General features: G+C 56.3%; 1 protein-coding gene across 2 annotated transcripts in view; it reads left to right on the top strand.

Annotated features, from left to right (window-relative positions):
• The window catches only part of FAM53B (family with sequence similarity 53 member B), a 69,726-nt gene that overhangs the window by 36,997 nt on the left and 11,765 nt on the right, over positions 1 to 20,964 (top strand). For both annotated transcript variants that reach the window (XM_031956998.1, XM_031956997.1), the window contains exons 2-3: positions 7,554 to 7,759; positions 13,835 to 13,889. In XM_031956998.1, the coding sequence (XP_031812858.1) occupies positions 7,679 to 7,759; positions 13,835 to 13,889 (136 nt within the window). In that variant the 5' untranslated portion in view covers positions 7,554 to 7,678. The remainder of the gene's footprint in view (positions 1 to 7,553; positions 7,760 to 13,834; positions 13,890 to 20,964) is intronic.

Genomic DNA, 20,964 nt, shown 5'->3' with positions numbered 1-20,964 from the left:
AATTTCTTATACTTTTCTGCCCCACTCTGCACTTCCTCATTCCCTTTGCATCATAGTTACTTATTTATGTGTCTGATCTAAGATAAAATCTCCTGTCAGGTTGTTCTTTGTATCGTCAGCATTGTGTGCAGTGCCCTATAAACAGCAGGTGCTTAATAATCACTTGATGAATTGAGTCGTAATTGATGGACTGAGTGCCCCTTATGGACCACACAGAGTCTGACTCAATCCTACCTGGTGCTTCTTGTTGGAGGAGGACAAAATGACATCACGATGTCAGGGTCAATGTCCAGGGTATCTGACTGCCTGGTCAGACCCATACGAGCTCAGGGAAATTCATCATGAATTTAAATCTGGTCTCAAGACACCTCCTAGCTGTGTGATCCTGGGCAAGTCACTTTATCCTATTTGCCTCAGTTTCCTCATCTGTAAAATGAGCCAGAGGAGGAAATGGCAAAGTGCTCCAGTATCCCTGCCAAGAAAACCTCAAATGGGGGGTCACAGAAAAGACTAGAAAACCCCTAGAAGCCCAGGTTACAGAGCTGGAGGGCACCAGAGACTCATTTGCCCAGAAACAGGAATGGGACTTGGCCACAATCGTCCAGCCGCATATGACAAGACTATAATGAGGATGACAAGGATGATAATAACTCACATTTACATAACAGTTGGTGGTTTTCGCAGTGAGATCCTTTCCAACAATCTGGAACTCTGGTCAGCCCGTAGTTTATAATTTATTTAGGGAATAAACCTCCACCATCAATAACCATTGACTAATGCCCATCGGCTACCCAGATTGGGGCTCAGTGAAGAAGAGAAGCCAATTATTATGCCCCAGTTGAAAGTATTTGGAAGAGCTGAGTGAGTGCTGAACAAGGAGAGAAGGGGAGAGCGTGGGCTTGGGCAGGAAAGGCTCCCCGGAGGCACTGCTCTCAAGTTTGCCATGTAGGGAGCGGTGCTATGTGTGAGGAGCAGGCCGGATCTGTCTGTGTCCCACTAAGGAAGAAAGGCGTTAGCCAAGTTGCAGGGGGCAAGAAGAGGAAGCCAACCTACTCTCTCTTTCCAAGCACTTAGAACCAACAAGGGGAAATTCTAGTTTAGATCTAACAAGGGACAGCTGGTTTCTGGGGTGGAAATGACAGAAACCTTGAGGGGAAAGGGACCATTTTCCCCTAAAGTTTGGGATGGAGAAAGAGAGTAATTTGAGGTCAGAGTCTGATATGAATTCTTGGTTTGGGGGAGGAGAGTGCTCCATTATGTTCAAATCCCAGCCTTTTTTCAGACATTCCCCATTTGATGGGTATTTCTATAACAACAACAAAAAAAGTTCATTTGGGTCCTTTGCTTCTACTCTTGGACTCTGGGACAAGGATGCTGAATGTGCATGATAACTTTGTCCAGATTGCTTTCTAGAGCCTCTGAGCCGGTGGACAGTTCTACCAGCAAGGTATCTGGTGATCTATTTCCCACGGCCTTTCTAGCACTGGTCATTTTTGTCCTTGGTCAAATTTGTCAGTATGATACGTGTGGAGTAAAACCTTAACTTCTTTTCGTCTGCATTTTTCTTGTTGATGATCAAAGGCATTCCTTGACATGATTTTTTTTTTTTTAATACTTTCCATTTGTGCCATTGTGTCTCTTGGGAAATGGCTCTTCTTCTCAAATATTTATCTCAGTTTCCCATAGATCTTAGATATCAAGTCTTTTATCAGCAATGGGGGATGATGGGAAGGGAAGATTTCTTCTCTTTCTATTCTAGCTGAAGTTATTTTGTTTGTGCAAAATCTTTTTAATTTTATCTGTCAGGAATTGCCTTTTATCTTTTATGATCACCAGGCGAGTCTTTTAAGACTCTAGAGCAAGCTCCAATCTGCATCGACAGAGGGTGTTTCCTCCCTGGGAGTTTCCAATACAAATGAAATCATATGTCCATTTGGAAAACAAAACAATTCTTTGTTCAGACCAACAAAATGGTTTGTTTAATAATTCCCTCCCAGCTCTAGTTGTGAAAAACACCTCCTCCCATTGTCCTCTGATTTTTTTTTTTAAACTATGACCTTTTATCTGGAGGTTATATATCCATTTGGGAACTATTCTTGCATATGATGTAAGATGTTCCCCAACCTAATTTCTGTGAAACTTCCTATTTTCTAGGAGTTGTTGTTGAATGGGGAATCTTTGCTTATTTTCATTGCATCTAGACTTGACTTACCCTAATTTTTTCTATGGATCACCTTGCCCATTTTTTCCAGTACTAAATAGTTTAATAATGTATCATAAAAATAATTTGATATCCAATAAGGGTAATCCCCTTCAATCCTACTTAAAAAAAAAACAATTCTTTTGGAGACCATTCCCAGGCTGAAAGTATAGTAACCCCTCTTGGGCCTGACCCCACACTCTAGCTCAATCTAAAGTCACATTTTGGGCTAGCTCAGCCATGTGGAAGCAACCTATTGATCCTCCATCCCTAGATATTCAAACATCACAACTCCCAAATTTAAGCTAGCCAGCTACCTCGACCTTTCCCAAATAGAGGCTATAGTAGTGAGCCATCACGTCTGACTTTATCATTATTTTTAAACGTGACTTATTTTGCAATTCTTTTCCTTTTGTTCCTCAAGATGATTTTGTTATTATTGTGTTTAGGTTGATAAAATAAAGCCCTAGGAGTTTGATATGACAGTATTAACAATAGCATTTATGTAGTATTTAAAGGTTTGCAAAGTGCTTTGCAAATATTATATCATTTTTGTCCTTGTGACAACCCTGGGACTTAGGTTTTTATTTATATTATTATCCCAATTTTACAGATGAGGAAACTGAGACTGACAGAAATGAAATGATTTGACCAGATTCCCTTAGCCAGAAAGTGTCTGAGGCCTGATTTCAACTCGGGGTTTCTTGACTCCAGATACCATGTTCTATCCTCTGAGCTACCTCCCTGCCTCCATTATAGTATTATGTTAAAGACATACAAAAATAGGAAACATAATTTACTGAATTAATGTTATTGTTCTAATTATATTAGTATAGTCAAATCTTGAACAATGAATTTTTCCCAATTTCATTATTTCTGTAGAGATTGTTTTGTAGAGGTACTTAAGTAGTAGCATAGTGGACATAACATTGGACCTTCAGGAAGACCCAAGTTCAAATCTTGTCTCATGGTTACCAGCTGTGTGACCTTGGATGAGTCACTTACCTCCGTTTCCTCATCTATATATTGGAGGTAATAATATGTTTGATAAATGTCTTGGGAGGTTACTTCCCAGATATTTAGTACAATTTGAAGTTTTTTTGAATAGAATGTATCTATCTTTGAGGGCAGAGATTGTCATTTGGCCCTTTTTGTGTCCTTAGCATTAGCAGTACCTGGCAGTAATAGATTGTGAATGTTGATTGCTTTTATATTTTTCTGCTATTTATTTGTTTTTGGTTTGGGCCGATAGTTTTTTCTTGGTTTATTTGACATCTTGCTACTTGAATGAAGTTATTGTTTTAAGTAAATTTTTACCCCACTGAATATTTGGGATTCTCTAAGTAAACCATTATATTATCTCTAAAAATGGAAATTATTTTGCCACCTCCTCTTTGCCTGTCCTTATTCTGAGCAATTTTGTTCATGATTGGATTTTATGGATCCAGTTGGGGTTGGCACAGTTGGATTTTATGGATCTAGTGGGGTTTTTGCGGTTGGATTTTATGGATCCAGTTGGGTTTTATGGATGCAATTGGGTTTTCGCGGTTGGATTTTATGGATCCAGTGGGGTTTTTGTGGTGGATTTTATGGATCCAATTGGGTTTTATGGATGCAGTTGTGTTTTCATGGTTGGATTTTATGAACGCAGTTGGGTTTTTGCAATTGGATTTTATGGATCCAGTTGGGTTTTAGTGATTGGATTTTATGGATGCAGTTGGGTTTTCACAATTGGATTTTATGGATCCGGTTTGTTTTTCGTGATTGGATTTTATGGATCCAGTTTGTTTTTCGTGATTGGATTTTATGGATCCGGTTTGTTTTTTGCAATTGGATTTTGTGGATCCAGGTTGGTTTTTTGCAATTGGATTTTATGGACGCAGTTGGGTTTTATGGACGCAGTTGGGTTTTATGGATGCAGTTGGGTTTTTGCAATTGGATTTTATGGATGCAGTTGGGTTTTCACAATTGGATTTTATGGATCCGGTTTGTTTTTTGCAATTGGATTTTGTGGATACAGGTTGGTTTTTTGTGATTGGATTTTATGGATCCAGTTGGGTTTTATGGATGCAGTTGGGTTTTTGCAATTGGATTTTATGGATCCAGTTTGTTTTTTTGCAATTGGATTTTGTAGATCCAGGTTGGTTTTTCGCGATTGGATTTTATGGATGCAGTTGCATTTTTCTGGTTGGATTTTATGGACACAGTTGGGTTTTCATGGTTGGATTTTATGGACACAGTTGAGTTTTCATGGTTGGATTTTATGGATCCAGTGGGGTTTTCTCGATTGGATTTTATGGATCCAGTGGGGTTTTCGCGGATGGATTTTATGGATGCAGTTGGGTTTTTGCGGTTGGATTTTATGGATCCAATTGGGTTTTTGTGATTGGATTTTATGGATCTGGTTTGTTTTTTGTGGTTGGATTTTATGGATCCAGGTTGGTTTTTCATGATTGGATTTTATGGACGCAATCGGGTTTCATGATTGGATTTTATGGATCTGGTTTGTTTTTTGTGGTTGGATTTTATGGATCCAGGTTGGTTTTTCATGATTGGATTTTATGGACGCAATTGGGTTTCATGATTGGATTTTATGGGTGCAGTTGGGGTTTTCATGATTGGAGTTTATGGATTCAGTTGGGTTATGAAAATGGTTTCCCTAGTCTTCCATATTATGGGAACCCTAGAATCTTTAGGATCCTTGATAAAGAGATGGCAAGGGCTTTGGGGTTTACTGAATTTGGCCTTCCCATTACAGATGAGGAAGATGACTCACAGTAGGACTTGTTCACAGTCACACAGTGTGTCTATCACCAACAGAATTCAGAACTAGCTGATTTGGGATCATACTCTTCCCACTGAATATTTGTGAACATCCCATATTTTAAACTTTTATGTCCTCTCTCTAGTACGTATCCATCTCATTCAGAAACATCCCGGTTCTTAACAGATCTCTTTGGTGCTGTTTGCAGCTTAAAGGCTTGGGTTGTAGGGATGACAGAAGCAGCCTGTTATTTATGGACAAGACATGAATGTTTCTTCCTCCACTGGCTGGGGCTCCAACCCCCCTTCCCCCCATCATATGTTGCAGTTACCTCCATCACAGCATCTGGCGGAAGCTCTCCCATGAGCCCTGGGCTAATGCGGGCATCTGCGGTACCCGGAGGCAGCAGAGCCCTGGCGGGCCCGGCCCCGTGCAAGGCCTGCTTGCTGTTTGTGGGTTGTTTGCAGCGCGCTGCTCGTCCAAGTCATTGGTGTTTAAAAATACCTAGAGACTGAAAATCCGTTGCCAGAGGTGCGCCATTCCCTCTGCCTCTGCCCTGCACTCGCTCAGGCCGTCGGGAACCTGCCTCTTGGTCAGGGTCGGGTTGTGGTTTCAGGGTTCGGCCGCGCCCCTGGACGGCAGAGACTGAAGATAAGTCGGACGTCGCGGGGCTTCAGAGGGCCCAAGTGGCCCCACGTGCCGCCTTCTGAGCGCTCCTCAGCAGGAGGAAGACCTGCGGGATGGGGGGAGGACTGCCTGGGGAGGCGACTGAGAGATCACACTCTCACACACACTTACACAGACACACACTCACACATACACACACTGACACACACAATGATACACACACTCACACACACTCCGGCTCAAGGCTGGCTCGTCCCCTGCTCAGACGGCCTGGAGAACCTGCGGTTTCTCGGGTGACACAGGACTGGTTTGGGGACCTGGATGAAGGGTCAGCACATACGTTAGCACCCCAGCTGCCATGGCCGGCGGCCGCAGTTCAAAGGGGAAAGTTGGGCTCTTGGCGAAGATGAGTCACGGGCTGGCTGGCCCTCAGAGTCAGGATTTGACATTTGGTTGCTCGGAGGGACAAACGAGGGGCAAGGGACGAGTAAGAGCCGGGAATCATTTGTTTTAGCCAAGTGCTTTCCCATCCCGTTCCCAGCCTCCAGTCTCCCGGCCTCTCCTCTCCGGCCTCCTCCTCTCTCTCCAGAAGCTCAGACTCCGGTCTCACCCTGACTGCTGAGCTTCCCAGGTCGGCCCCTTTTCCCCTGGCCCCCTCCTCTGGCCCCCCCCTTTGGAAGCGCCTGGAGGACAGAGCGCCTTCCCCACTAGCGGTTCTGATCTCTGGTGCTCACCTCTGAGTCTGGCACCCAGTGAGCCTTAGTCAGGGCTTCTGACCCGCTGGAGGGTCTCGTGGGGCGGCTTTGGGGGCCACGGCCGAGGCTATGTTCTCAGGAAGCACCTGCCCCGCCCCCAGGGCCATGAGCCCCCTCCTCTCATCGCTGTGATTTTGGCTGTGGTTCCTTGGGCTGTGATCTCCAGACGTTGGGGAAATGCGCTTTTGCCAAAGCCTGTGTTGGGGGTGGGGGCTGCTCTTTGTGCCGAGGCCACGGCTGGGGGTGCAGACTCCGGGCCTTGGGGAGCCCCCGGCGCAGTTGGAGGCGCCCCCGTGCCCACGTTCCATGGGGTCGATGTCGGGGGCGTTTCAGTGGGACCGTCGCACCGAGTGTTCTCGAGCTTTTGCAGCTCTGTGCCCTTTGTGGCCCCTTGGGCAGATGAGCCGGGGTCTCCTGGGTGCCAGATTTCTTCCCGTGTAGGGATGACCACATCTGCGCCAGAGGAGCAGGTGAGGGGGGGCAGAGGCTGCTGGGAGCGGAGAACTGGGTCAGGGGATCCTGAGCAACAGAGCCGGATGCGGGCTCCAGCTGGGTCAGGTCAGGGTGGTCTCCGGCTGGGTTCGGGCAGGGCCTTGGGCCCGAGTGTCGATGGGCTGTTGTTGTGGAGAGCTCCGTGCTGTCAGAGCCAGCTGGGCTTGGCAAGTTTGGTTCTAGGAGAAGGAAACCTGATGGCGTCCGGCTGGTGGGAGCAGTGGGGGGAGGCAGGACCCCCCGCCCTCGCCTGTCTGTCCCTGCCTGTCTGTCCCTGCCCATGGTAGGGCCCAGGGCAGGGAGTCCCCTTCAGGACCAAGACCTGTGAGGAAGCGGGCACCGGGGTGCTGGGGCTCAGCCCCATCTTGGAGAAACCCTTGAGGGGTGGCTCCATCCAGACCCAACGTAGAGACCCGCTCTGAGTGGGCGATTGTGGGCAGAAGCTGGAGTCCGGGCTTGGGGAGATGGTCCAGGCAGAAACGCTCCGGGCTGGGACTTGCCGGGGTGGGGCTGGGCGGTGGGGACTTTGGACAGTGGGACTCTGCTGCCCCTCTCCCAGCCCTCTGTGGCCTTTTCCTGGCTTCAGGGCAAGCTGTGGGCCAGAGCTCCGAGACATCGCCAGCCCGTGGGCAGGGCCTGGGTTTGGGGCCCGGGGTTGGGCCCCGGTGAGGAGCGTGGGTGCTCAGCCGGGCCCATCTTGCTTTTGTCGTTCTAGGGCACTGAGCACGCCTGGAAGGCCGGCTGCCGATGGAGAGCCGCTGACCCTGCTCGCCCGGAAGATGCCCCGGCGCTAGAAGGCCGCCCGCCCTGGGATGGCTCCCGGAGCCTGACTCCTCTGCCATGGCGATGATCCTGACCCGGCCCCTCGAAAATCAAGGCGCTGCTGACTCCATAACATGCAAGACTCTGCGCCCTGAGCTGGTAAGAGTCTGGGGGGGCGGGGGACGGGAGACGCTTCTCCCTCGGCACAAGCTCCGGTAAACGCGGCGGTAAACAGCCAGGCCCGGATGGGGAGTGTGGCCCGGAGGCCCCAAAGCCGGCCGGAGTCTGTGGCCGGCAGGAGGAGATGGGGGTTCCTTGGGTCACAGCGCCCCAGGATGATGGATACGGGGGGGGGGGCTCGGGCAGATGGGGGGTTGCCCGGCGAGGACAGGGTGTGGCCCCCCCAGGTCTTGGGAGGGTGGAGGCCGCCTTTCCCCATAAAGTGACCGCAGACCCCAGCTCTAAGGCTGGAGGGCGCTCGAGGCTCCCCATGCCCAACCTCAGCATTTCACAGATGAGGAAACTGAGACCCAGAGAGGTGGTCCCCCCCTTGGGGCTCACAACCCCCCCCCCGGGCCGTCCCATCCCATCTGTGTTCTCCGGATTCCCACGTGGGGCACGGGGGCAGGAGCATGGCTAAAAGGAGAGAGGAGACTCGAACCGGGGGCTTCACCCCCTCCGCCCCCCCAGTTCTCCTGCTCTTGGCTTTGTTTTCAGCCCTTTAAGGGGCCGCTTTTCTCCGGAGGCTTTTCCTTCTCAGGGCAAAACTGAAAGGATATTTCTGAAATCTGAGCAGCGGCTGGGTGGGGGCAGAGGACCTGGTTCGGATTCCACCTCTGACCCTTGTGAGAGCCCGTGCCTCAGTTTCCCCATCTGTAAAACAGCAGCAGCTGACCTCTTTGGCCCGTTCCTGATGGGAGGCATTTCCTGAGCCCCCGGGGAGCGCCCTCCCCCCCCGGACCCCCAGGATAGAGGGGCAGCTTCTGTGGCATCAGGGAATGCAGGCCCACCGTGCCTCAGACCCGATTCTGGGGGCGGATAGGAGGGGAGCTGGAGGGGACACCCGGGGACACCGGCCCCTGTGGGGGGGGAGCAGGAACATTTTCTCGTCGGCTCAGAGAAGGGATTTCCAGAAAAGGAGACCCCCCCAAAAGTAAGACAGGAGTAGGTGACAGTGGGCAGAGGCAGGGGCACTCTGTCCCCGGGAGTGAAATGCTGCTGTCCCTCCTCAGACCTTCATCCAGCCCCATCCTCCCTCTATCTGGGCAGCTTATCAGCTCCTCCCAGCTCACACCACCCCAAGGCTGGACTTTGGGCCCCAGCCCTCCAGTTTCTGGGCCCACCCATCCTCCTCCTCCTCCCCCTCTCCCTCCTCCCCCTCCCCATGACCACACAGAGAAAGCAAACGGCTGCAGCCCGGCTGGAGGTGTCCAGAGATGCAGGGAGCCCATGGGGGCGGGCGCAGTAACCTTATCCTGCTCACAAATGCCATCAAGATAGCAAGGATGGGAGAAGGTCATTCATTCTCCTTCCCCCAGAACCCCCGGCCGCTCCCCCAGCTCGGCCCGGGCCCCGCCAGGGGGATGGGGGGACAGTCGCGGCCCTCCGCCTGCACGGCCCTCTGGGAACTTGGAGCCAGGTCCATGGGGCAGGTCCCGGGCTTGTAAAGATCCTGTTTGGGGGGGGGAGTCACCTGCGGGTCTGGGGTCTGGCTCCTTTTGTCCCAGGACTCGCCTTTTACTCTCCGTCCTTTGATCAGCCTTGGATGACGCTTCTCTGACTTCCTTCCCCACCCGAGGAAGGGCAGCCTGGGCGACGGCCGCCGTGACCCTGATGTCCCCGGCTCTTTGTGCTCGGCGGCCGAGCCTGAAGCCGAGCCAGCCTCTCCCTCGCCGGGCCCAGCTCCTCTCCCGCTTCGGGGGCCTTTCCTCCAAGCGCTCTCCCTGAGCGGCTGCAGCTGGAAGGCAGCCCAGAAGTTGGGCCTGGGAGGACTTGCTTCCCGCCATCTTTCTGCCGCCCGCGCCAAGTTCAAGGGCCTCCCCTCTCACTTGCATAGTGACCGCCTTCCTTGCCTCTCCCAGGCTTCCGTCTAGTGCCAGGCTAGCTGAGGTCCTAGGCTTGGGGGCCGAGGAGCTGCTCCCTGGGCCGAACCCTCCTGGGCCGGGCTCCCCTGGGCCGGACTCCCCTGGGCCAGACTTCCCTGGGCCAGACTCCCCTGGGCCAGACCCTCCTGGGCCGGACTCCCCTGGGCCAGACCTTCCTGGGCCAGGACCTCCTGGGCCAGGGTCCCACCGCCACTCCCTTTCCCAGAATCCAGCAGCTCTTTTGCATCTGTCTCACTTGTCATCCTGCCACCTCCACTTGACCATCGTCGTCCCCCGGAGCCTGACAGAGACAGCCCGGGGTTCTCAGCCCCCGAGCCCAGGAACGGCCCCATCTGCCAAGCTGACTTCCAGCTCTGGGGATGGGGCCCATTCTCATCATTGTTGCCACCAATAACTTCTGACTGGTTACCACTGCCAGGCAGACTGGCACAGGGCCCGCCCCTGGGCCCCCCCGTCCTGTGCTCAGCTCAGCCTTTATAAGCTTTATCTGGGGAAGCAGCCCCAGGGAGCAGGGGCCGGCCATCCCCCAACTGGCATCCCTGCCACCAGGGGCAGGCAAGGCAGCTGGGCGGAAAGAATGGGGCACTTTAAGCAAGAGGTAGGAGGCCACTTCTGCCAGGCAGTCAGACCACTCCAATCCTCTTGTCCCTGATGGAGATAGCCCATGACTCTGATGGAGATAGCCCATGACCTCTGATGGAGATAGCCCATGACCTCTGATGGAGATACCCCATGACTCCGATGGAGATAGCCCACCACCCTGACAGAGATAGCCCACGACTCCAATGGAGATAGCCCACCACCCTGATGAAGATAGTAGCCCATGACTCTGATGGAGATAGCCCACCACCCTGATGGAGATAGCCCACAACTCCGATGGAGATAGCTCACAACTCTGATGGAGATAACCCACCACCCTGAGCCTATGTGCCCTGAGAACATCAGCCAAACTTCCTGCCTACTGTGTGTGGCTGTTGCCCTATCCAGACGTGGCCCCAGGACAGCTCCTGCAGCAGCATGAAAGAAGTCTGTTTTGGAATCTTCTTGTGGAGGAACCCCCCCCCCCCCTCCAAGTTGGAATGGTGACTCCTAGAGGGCAGGGGCCATGAGACTTCCAACTGGCAACCCCACCCCCCACATGTAAGGAAATGCTGTGCACCTTGGAAGCACTTAATAATGCTTCCTGTGAAGACTGAGTTAGCCCCCTGGATGCCTTAGAATCAGCCAGAGTCAGGATAAGCAAAAGTCCTTGGTCTTTATTCTCGGTCTTTAGGGGTAGAAGTGAAGGGGATGGATGCAGGATCTCCACGACCTTCCTTCTCATTCTCCTCCAAAGTGACTCTGGCTTGTCTTACTCCACCCCCTAATCCCACCCACAATCCTCTGTATACACCAAGAAATGGAACCAGCACAGAATAGTGGGAAGGGCCCTTTTCCAAGCATATGCCCATAGACTATTGTCTAATCAGTAATTAGCCCTAAAGTGCTTGAACTGACCTCAGTGCATCAACTCAGAGTTTCAGCCCTTTACAGCTTCCCTCAAGTTTACAGCAATGAACACGTTTCAGAGGATTTTCATGTTTATTATTTGCTTTACTCGTCAGCCTCCAAGCAGCCAGAGCTGAGCACAAGCTTGGGGGCGGGGGCTTCCCCTGGGGAGTGGGTTTCAGGCCCCGAGAGGCTGGATGACCCTAGTCCGGCACTGGAGAAGGCACGTTCGTGTTGGGCTCCCCTGAGGGCCAGAGCGGGCCGCTTGCCACTGAGGCGCGGGACTGTTCGGGGACAGCCTGTGAGCCAAAGCACCCGGGCAGTGAGATGGGGAAGGTCTCTGGGCTCCATGGAACCTACAGCACCGGCTCCCAGAAAGGCCCAAAGGACTCAAGCCCAGGCCCGAGGAGAGAGGCCTTTTCAGGATCCTGCACAAGAGCCCTCTCCCTCTCCCTCCATCCATTCCTCCTCCCCATCCTTTCCTCAATCCATCCCCTCCCCCATGTTTTTCCCCCTCCCTCATGCTCTCCTCTTCCTCCCTTCCCCCTCCCCTCCTCCATGGTTTTCTTCCCTCCCCCATCCTCTCCCCCCCCAATCTGTTCCCCGTTCCCCAGTAAGATTCTCCTAGGCCCAGCCCCCGAGATCCAGCCCCTTTCTGTCTTGCAGCTCCTCCTGCTAGGTTCTGGGTCTTCCTTCTGCTTTCCGGTGCCTGGAATTGATTATTCTCCGCTCCTCACATTGCAGTCTGTCGCCCTGAAAATGTGCGACTCGTCTTCTCCCTTTTGCAGGGAGGCTTCCCTGCCCCATCACAGGCGCCCGAGGGTCACGTGGGGGTTGGGGTAACTGCCCACGGGAGGAGCAGTTCCCTGGGACCGGGGGGTCAGAGCAGGGGTAGATGGCGGCGGGCTCGGCCCAAGGAAGGCCTCTCTTTGGGCCAGGCCGGCCCCAAGCCTGCCCGCGTTTTCGTCTCTGGTGTCTGTGGGACCCTCTGGGCTCCTCAGGGTCTGTCCAGCCCTTGGAGGCCTCGATCTGGGACTTCTGGGGACACTGAAGCCAGAGTCCACCCGGCCCCTTCCTCACACGGCTGCGGGGCCCTCGCGCCTGCTAGTGCCGCATATTGATCAGCCTCCATCTCATTAGGCGGCTGAAATGGCTCTGAACAGTCAGTCGTTGCTATTGTCCCTTCAGTGGCAGCCCCGGGTGGGCTCCAGAGAGGGCCAGGAGAGGGCAGGTGCTGGAAACGCGGCCTCCAGGCCCGAGCCCTTCAGAACCGGCTGGTGCTGCCCGGGCTGGCTCTGTTAAGGCGGGGAAGGGGCGGCTGGGGGCGGGCTTCCGAGGGGTCCGCGAGGTTTCCCTTTGCTTTGGCTCAGCCCTCCAGCCGCCCGGTGGAGTCGGGCCTGGGTCCTGCGGCCTCGTACGGCCCGGAGGCCTGGAACCCACTGACGCCTCGGTCTGGGAGGGAGACTAGCCAGGAATCACGTGCCCTAATGCCACGGGCAGGAGGTGGGTGCCCCATGGGTGGCCGCCCTCCTCGCCGAGCTGGGGGCTGGGACTCGAGCCTCGGGCTTCCCCTCTGCCGGGATCCTGCTGGAACGATGCTGTTCCGCATGAGGGCCCTTTGTGTCTGAAGCCATCCGAGGAGAGTGAGAGAGGAATGACCGGGTCTTCCTTCTCCGATTCGGCATCACCTGAGGAGCTCCTGGGGGTCCCCCGGCCCGGGCACGGGCCACCAGGTCTCATGACTCTGCTTTTGCAGAGGAGTGAACTGAGGCTCAGAAAGGCAGGTTGATCCACCTAGGCCAGCCAGGACTCTCCTGAGTCAGCGGGGCCTGGGTTCCTGTCCTTCCCCATGGGGGGCCTGCAGCAGCCCCCTCAACCTCTGGAGCTCCAGGCTCTGCCCCTCTGTAAATCTGGGGCTCAGAGGGGCTCCCTGGCCTTGGGATCTCAGGAGCCTGGCAGCTGGGTGGGCGATGGGAATGGTTGGGGTCAAAGGGAAGCCTGATGGCGGGGGGGGGTGCTTCAGCTGGGGGGGCCGGGAGAGGGGGACAGGGGGCCTGAGCCAGGGAGGCTGGGGGGCCAGGGGGACCTGAGTTGGGGAGGCCGGGGGGCCCCTGTCAGGGCACTCGGGCACTTCTGTACCAGACCCTTAGTTTTCCCATCTTGGTCCCTGGAACAGGAACCATGTAGTGCAGGCCTGAAGAACAGGAAATGGAGCAGCCGGGCTAGGGCCCACTCGCAAAGATGCTTTGTTGGTTGGTCCCTCGGAGGGCCAAGAGGGTCCCAGGCAGGTGGGCAGAGGCCCTTGGGCCGGGGGGGTGCGGGTCCCTTGCCCAGCAGGGCCCTGACCCACCCCGATGGCCCTGGGACCCACTGGGGAGCCGCTTGGGGGAGTTTGCTCAACTGTTTCCTCTCCCACCTCCTCCCTTGCTTCTACATCCTCACATGGAAAAATCCCCTCAGGTCAGAAGTCAGGCGGCTCTCTAAGCCGTTCGCAGGATGGAGTCCCCAGCAGCGCGCCCTGCCTGATGCCCGCGGAGGGCCCGGGCTGGGAAGGCTGTCACCCTGGGGCAGGGTCAGCAGGGCTGGGGAGGAGGCCCTCCTCAGGCCGTGAGACATGATCCGCTTCTCTGGTTGTTTTCAGCACAGTCCGAGGAAGATGAGTCAAGGACCCACGCTGTTCTCCTGCGGCATGATGGGTAAGTGACCGAGCTTCTGCCCTAGGCAGGGCGTGCACAAGGATGCCCCAGAGGCGCCAGGCTGGTGGGCACAGCGGTGGCAGTGCTGCTGGGGGGGGGTTTCCTGCTCCCCAGGGCCGCCAGGAGGTGAAGAAGGGACGGGATGGGCGCTGTGAAGGGTTCCGCTTCCTGCTGGGCCCGGGAGGCGGGTTCTCGTGGGCAGGCATTCCCTCAGCCCATCCGTCCCCATGGGAAGGTCTCCCACCTGGGGCTGGCGAGTGCGCACTCTGTGGGAGATGCTGGGTCAGGAAGGGTGGCCCCTGGCTCTGCAGAGCTGCTGTAGGAAGCCCCTTCTGCGGGGAGGGGGACACGCTGTGAAGAGCACTAGGGTCTGAGTCCCGAGGGAGGGCGTTGCTGGGGGTCCCGGTGCTCTGAGAGCCTGCTGGCCCCAGCCGGCCTGGCGCTGCTCGCTGACCATGTGTGCCGGGGCCTGAGCGTGTCTGCGGCAGCCCCTGAGCCCTTTCTAAGGGAACCTCAGCCCCACTGTGCTCCCCATTTGGGAAGTGTCAGACTTTGTGCTCCTGCCAGCTGGGGCTGGGCTTCTTCCCTTCTCTTTGGTTTGGGGACTGGTTTGGGGTTTGCTTTCTAGCTTCGGACTGGGCCGGGTCATTGGCCCTCCAGACCAGGCCAGTCATTGCCCACTTTGCCTTCAGCGGGTTCTTTGTTCTAAGGAAGGACAGCGATGAGCAGGCCTTTAAATCGGATTGTCTCCCTCCGGGAGCTCCCCCGGGATTAGCCAGGCCCCACAGGTTGCCCCATCAGACTCCCCAGCTAGCTGAGCCTAGAGGTCCGGCTGTCCCAGCCCCGGCTCCCTGCCTGGACAAGCACAAAGGGCTGCCTCAGCTTCCTTAGGGAGGGGTGGGAGCGGGGAGCCGTCACTTCTTCCTGGGTTCTCGTCTTGGGTTTTGAGGCAGCAGCTCCGGGTTGGAGCAGAGAAGCCTGACTGGGGGAGCCCTCCTGGCTCACAGCTTGGACATGGGATCCTCAAGCCTCCTGGAGGCCCTGCCAGCCCAGGATGAGGCCCTGGGGCTCCCAACCTCCCCAGCTCCGACCTCCCCGCTCCGGGGCTCCCAACTTCTCTGGCCCTGGCTCTCTGTGCAGGGTCCTGGACCTCAGGGAGCCAGGGGCAGCTGCCATCTGGGAAGGGCTCCTGGGTCTCAGCCCTGCCCACAGAGGAAGGAAGGGGAGGATAAGGAGGCCATTGATTCACTCTTTCCTCGTCTTCCTGCGTGGCCCCCAGACCTTTTTGATTTCCCCACAAATGGTGCCGAGTGGATGAGCAGAGGGAGGAGTCTGCGGGAGGCGCTTTGCCCACTGTCGCGGGTACCTGGTCTCTACTTCCCAGGGCTAGGAGGAAGTCGTCCTGACTTCACACAGGAAGAGCTCGGTTAAGCAGCCTGAGGGACCGGATCCTTGTTAGCCAGACTTTGTATCTCTTCATTTGCCTTTGGAAGGAAATGGGCGAGTCAGGAGAAAGCAGGGGATGGCAAGCATTTCTCTGCCAAGGATGGCTCCCGGGGGGTGTCAGGGCAAGGCCAGTGCCCGCTGTACCCTTGTGGGCCCACACGGCAAGGACCGGGGGTCTCAGATGGGCCCCATCATGCCCCTCGGAGCAGCTTGAGCAGGCGGGGGCATTGGGGCTGAGCCCCAATGGTTTCCTCCTTTTCCCCAAGGGCCCAGAGCGCCACAGAGGGCCCCGCTGGTGCCGGCACCTTGGGTGCGCCTGGGTTTCGGGGACACTTGGGCGGGCTTCCTTTATAGGAAGGTTTTAGGTCTTTCCAAGACTGGATGATGGTCAGTGAAAAGAGGTCCATGATGAGCGTCTCCAGCTCCCCCACCCCCGTCCCTTGGAGATTAAAGGCATGTTCTGTTCCTAATCCAGGGGATCCCCCTGAGGACCGGGACCAGCAGGGCCCTTTGTGACTCTGGCTGAGCCTCCAGGTGAATGTCCTAGCGGGGAGCCAAGAGAAGTCTGAATTTAGGAAAATCCTGGCTGGAGGCTGGGGGGCCAGCGGATTCTGCGTCCCGGGGCACCCCTGGATCCACTGGTCAGAGTTTGTGAGTAATGAAAGTAACTCAGGACAACGAAAGAGAAGGCTCTCAGAGCTTCCCTACGGGTGGCTGGCTTCCCACGATCCCTTTGGGTAGGGCTGCGTTTGGGAGCACTAGGGAGGCCTTGCTCTGACCAGAGAGCAGAGGGGGAACGCTGGAGAAGCGCAGGCCTGCAGGTTTTGGGCGCCGAACCCAGGGCTTTCCAGAGCGGGTGGGGAGGGAGGCTACTCTGCCCTGGTCCCCGGGAGGCAGGACGAGGGGTCTTTGCTCCTCCGTTTTCCATTCCCTCTCCCGGCCTGTCCGCCGCCTTCTATTTCTGCCCTGGAATTTCCTCTGCACACTTCCATCTACATGACTAATGATTGTTCTTGTGACAGGAAATATTGTGCTGAAAACAGCTTCTCTTACGTTGCCCACCCATCACCCAGCTAACCCCCAGCTTTCCCTTATCATTCAGCTTTTCAGCTGGTAGAAAAGTGACTGAGGCTGGAGGACCCCCGGGCACCCGGAGGTCCCATCACGAGCCCACTGACCAAGGAGACCCAGGGCCAACTTCCTTTCGCCCACAGCACGGACTCCTCTCAAATATATAAAATCAAATGTATTTTGGTGACATGGAGGCTGCCCTGAGGACTGTGCCGTTTGTGCCTCCCCGCTGAGGACAGTGGGACTGGGGGGGTCCTTCCCCTTGGGCCCGGTCTCTGAGAAGACCTGGAAGGGAAAGGCCGCCTGCAACGGCAAACTGAGTCCCACTTACTCAGCAGCGCGGAGGGCGGAGGACAGAAAAGAATTCATATTTTAAAAAAAGGTTAGGGGGAGGATGGAAAACCATAATTACCTTTGGAGTTGCTGTAATAAATTATTTATTCATGTAAATTATTTCACAGGAAAAGAACATAGAGGAAACTTGAGCAGAAGGATCATACATTATGTATAAAAGGGACTGTAAAAATATTACAGCAGCCCATTTGTGGTTCAGTTGGTGTCAGCATTTTAATTATAAACTCTTATTTTCAGTGTTTAATTACTTTGTAGTTAAATTCGACTCTCCATGTATAAAAGGGGTTGGGCCTCGGGGCACTTTCTGCTTTAGTTTCTAGAAGGGAAAACAGTTGGAAGTGGGTAAGAAGGGCCCGGCCCAGCTTGGGACCATCACCCAGTACCCACTCAGAGCTGGCAGAGAAGGGCCCAGGCCCACTTTGGAGGCCATCACCCAGTGCCTGCTCAGAGCAGGTAGAAAAGGGCCCAGGCCCACCTTAGAGGCCGTTACCCAGCAGCTTTTGGGAGCAGGTAGAGAAGGGGCCAGGTCCACCTTGGGACCATCACCCAGTGCCCGCTCAGAGCTGGCAGAGAAGAGCCCAGGCCCACCTTGGGACCATCACCTAGTGCCCGCTCAGAACTGGCAGAGAAGAGCCCAGGCCCACCTTGGGGACCACCGGTCAGAGCGGAACTTCTGAGGCCTTTTCCAAAGCGAGTTTCCAGCGTCCCTTTGGCGGATCCTCGGAGTGAATGATTCACGAATTTCCCCGAGGAGACCGCCGGCTTTTTTGATGGGAACGTGGAACCCGGTTGAGAGACCTTTGGGGATCAGATTGGTCCCTGTTTTACTGAAATTAGTATCAGCCTCGTTTTCAGTCAGAGGGAGAAATACCAGGCCTTTAAAACCCCGCCGCGTTCGTCCCTGGCTCCTGGGCCAGCACGATTTCTGGGGGCGCAGCGCTATTTTAAGCCGTCCCCTCCTCCCCTCCGTGCTCTCCAGACAGAAATGGAAACAATTAAAACGAACATCACACATAATTGCTGTTTGCAAAGAGAAATTAGATGGGAGCATCCCCCTCGCTGATTATTTCCCTTGGTCTCCCCGAAGGTGGCGGGAATCCAATTTAAGCGGAATTAGTTAAAGTCTCAGTGTCTTTTATAGCGCGAGACTCGGCGATGGCCGTCACGGGGCTTTATTTCCACCTTGTCTGGGGATGGAGGCGGGACGGGGCCCGTTGTAGTCGCCACAGAGGGGAGAACTCGCGGCCGGGAGTGGGTCGGAGACGGCTCCTCCTCGGCATCGGCGCCTTCCTCGGGAGGAGGGGGCTGCCTGGGGGTCAGCCTGCCAGCATTTATTAAGCACTGAGTACGTGGGGGCTCTGCATGGAGGGAGGCGGGGAACAGAGGCAGGAACAGCCGGGTCTCCCGAGCTCCCTTTGGAATGGGGGCCACCATGTCCGGGAGGGTCATGCAGCAGAGGCCGTGAGGGCCCGGAGAAGGGAAAGGCCTCTGGCCTTGGAGGAAGCCAGGGAGCAGAGGTGGGGAGGGGCGGGAGGGCTCAAGGCAGGGCCCAGGAGGGCAGCTGAGGCCCGCATCCAGTCTGGTTGAGGCCGGAGCCCCCCGGGCTGCAGGGACGGAATCTAAGACAGCCAGAAAGTGGGGGGGCCGGTCCCCAAAAGGGGTCCCCGGCAGAGACTCTGCTTGGGCCTGATGGAGCCGTCTTAGGCTCCACCTTTTTGTGGTGCTCAGTTAAAAATAGCTCTTTGGAAAGGGGTGGAGGAGAGGAGACTATTACATTGCTATCCTGCCCTTCCTGCCCCCCTGCCCCCTCCTGCCCCCTCCTGCCCTTCCTGCAGATGATTATTAAATCCACGAGATCTGGTGAGATCAGCAAATGACTGAGCAAAGGGAGAGAAGCAGGCCCAGGACAGCGGGCCCAGGACAGAGCCCTGTGGTCAGAGGGTGTGATGTGGACAAGGGGCCAGGGAGGAGCGATGGGAGGAGGACCGGGCGGGGCTGGTGGGGAGGACCCGGGGCTGCTGGGGATCCCAGCAGGGGGAGTGGGCTCCTCCCGGGTGCCCTCGGATTCCAAAGGGAGGAAGCAGCCGAGCTGGGGAGGGAGGGGGGCAGGGGCCACCAGGGGGCCCTGAGGAGCCGGCATTGGCATGGCGGGTGGTCAGCTGGTCAGTCAGTGAGCCTGCTCCGGCCGATCCCTTCTCTTCTGGGGAGCTCACGTTCCGAGGGGCAGAAAGCACAGGGGGTGTGTCCCAAGGCCTCCGTGGGGGTGGGGCCCTGCTCATGCCGCAAGCCTGGGTTCCGGTCCCGCCTGGGACCCTCTGGGCCTTCTCTGGAGAAGGGGGCGCTTGAGCTCTGTGGCTCGGTCCCCAGCCTGCAGGAGGGGCCTGGAGGCAGCGTTGGTTGGGGGGGTGGGACTTGGAGAGCCAGCTGGGGGAGCTCGTCCTCCTGTGGGCCATGGTTACTGGAGCCCAGCAAGAAGCGTGAGATCCAGGGGCTTGTCCTGGCGAACGTTTCCTTGTGGCTGGACACGGCGGGGTCACTTCCTCTCTGTCTGACCCGGGAGTCACCTCCCTGGCCCTAGTTTCCTGCTCTAGAAAAGGAGGGTTAGACGAGGGGATGTCCGAGACCCGACTTGGGGCCTCCCGCCCACGGCTGGGCTGCTCCTCACACCAAGTGTCCCGGCCCTCGAGGGGCCTCCTGCCGCTGGCTGAGGTCACTGCCTGTCCCCGTGGGCCCCTTGGCCTCCGGTGCCGGCTCCGGCTCCCCCTTCTAGGCTGAGGAGGGGGCTGGAAGGAGAAGCCCCCAGGGGGCCTGGGAGAGAACAGGAAGCTCACTCTCCATGCTGGCCTTGGGGATCTCGGGAGGTGGAACAGGAAGGACACGGCCTCCGTGGCCTAGAGACCCCCATGAGAATCCCGCCCTTGTCGCTGACCGCCTCTGTGACCATGGGCGAGACGACGGATCTGTGGGCCTCGGTTTGCTCTTCTGTAAGATGGGAAGGCTGCACTCGGTGCTCCCCGAGGTCTCCCAGCTCCAGGGGATCCGGGTGATTCACATCCCAGTTCTTTCTCCAGTGAGCCGTGTGATCTTGGGCAGTCACTCAAACACCCCCGGCCTGTTCCCTCGTCCAGAAAGCGGGGAGCGAGCAGGGTACGGGGACCCAGCTTAGGGTTCCGCTCCCCCAGGACCGGCCGTCCCCAGATCCCCAAGCCCCGGGAGGCAGCCTCGGGGAGCCCTGGTTTCCCTGTGTGTAAGTGGGGGTGCATCACCAAACAGTTATAAAGTTCCCATTCCATGTCCCCTTCCAGGGACAAGATGAGTCTCGGCCCTCGAGAAGCTTGGGTTCTGCTGGGGATGAGACATGGAGAGACGGAGAGACAGACAAGAGAAAGGGAGACAGACGGAGTGACAGAAATAAGAGAGAGACAGAAAGAGAATGAATGAGTGTTGGAGTGACAGAGACAGAGACTGAGCATTAGTAGGTGAAGCCAAGTGGCCTCAGGGCGAGAGCAGGCTGGGCCAGCCTGGATAACCAATGCTTCACGGACACCTTGGGGGTTGTGGGAATCTGGCAAGATGAGCCCTAGCGGGGGTCCCGATTCCTCAGTTTCCCTGCGCTCTCGTTCGTGTGTGTTCCGCATCTCTGCTCCCCAGGGTGCCTCTGGTCCCTTTCCCTTCCCCAGCCAGTACAGGCCGGGGGGGCTGGCGCTTTCCTTCCCTGGGCTTGAGGGCCAAGCGTCCCCCGCTGGACACCATTCCTGAAGCCCTTTTCCCAGCCCCCTCTTTCCCCCAACCCCGGGGCCCCCAGGAGCTTCCCGCCCCACAGACGCGGCACTGGCCACAGCCACTAAGGGGCAGGCGGGGGAGGATGGGAACTGGAGGCGGCCCCTCAAGGGCCCAGGGGGGAGCTTTGCAGCTCTGGGCACGGGTCCCACCTTGTGCCTCTGGGCTTGCCTGTCCCAGGAGCATGTGCTCAGGGGACACAAAGCGACCGAGGGCAGATCCTTGGGCATCTTTGTCCCGAGAGCCACATGCGTTCCCGCTCTGAGCCTCAGTTTCCCCATCTGTCAAAGGGTGTGGAGCCTCGCAGCCTCCCCCGTGACCCTCCCAGAGTCCCCGGGCTCCTGGGGGGGCACGACGTCCTTGATCCGGATGCTGGCTGGGCGCTCCCTTGGGGCCCCGAGGCCGCCGCTGTGGGTTTGTGGGC

Source organism: Sarcophilus harrisii, chromosome 2 (assembly GCF_902635505.1).
Source record: "Sarcophilus harrisii chromosome 2, mSarHar1.11, whole genome shotgun sequence".
Classification (NCBI taxonomy): domain Eukaryota; kingdom Metazoa; phylum Chordata; class Mammalia; order Dasyuromorphia; family Dasyuridae; genus Sarcophilus; species Sarcophilus harrisii.
Note: the sequence above shows the minus strand (reverse complement) of the source record. Positions and strands in the feature narration are given on the sequence as shown.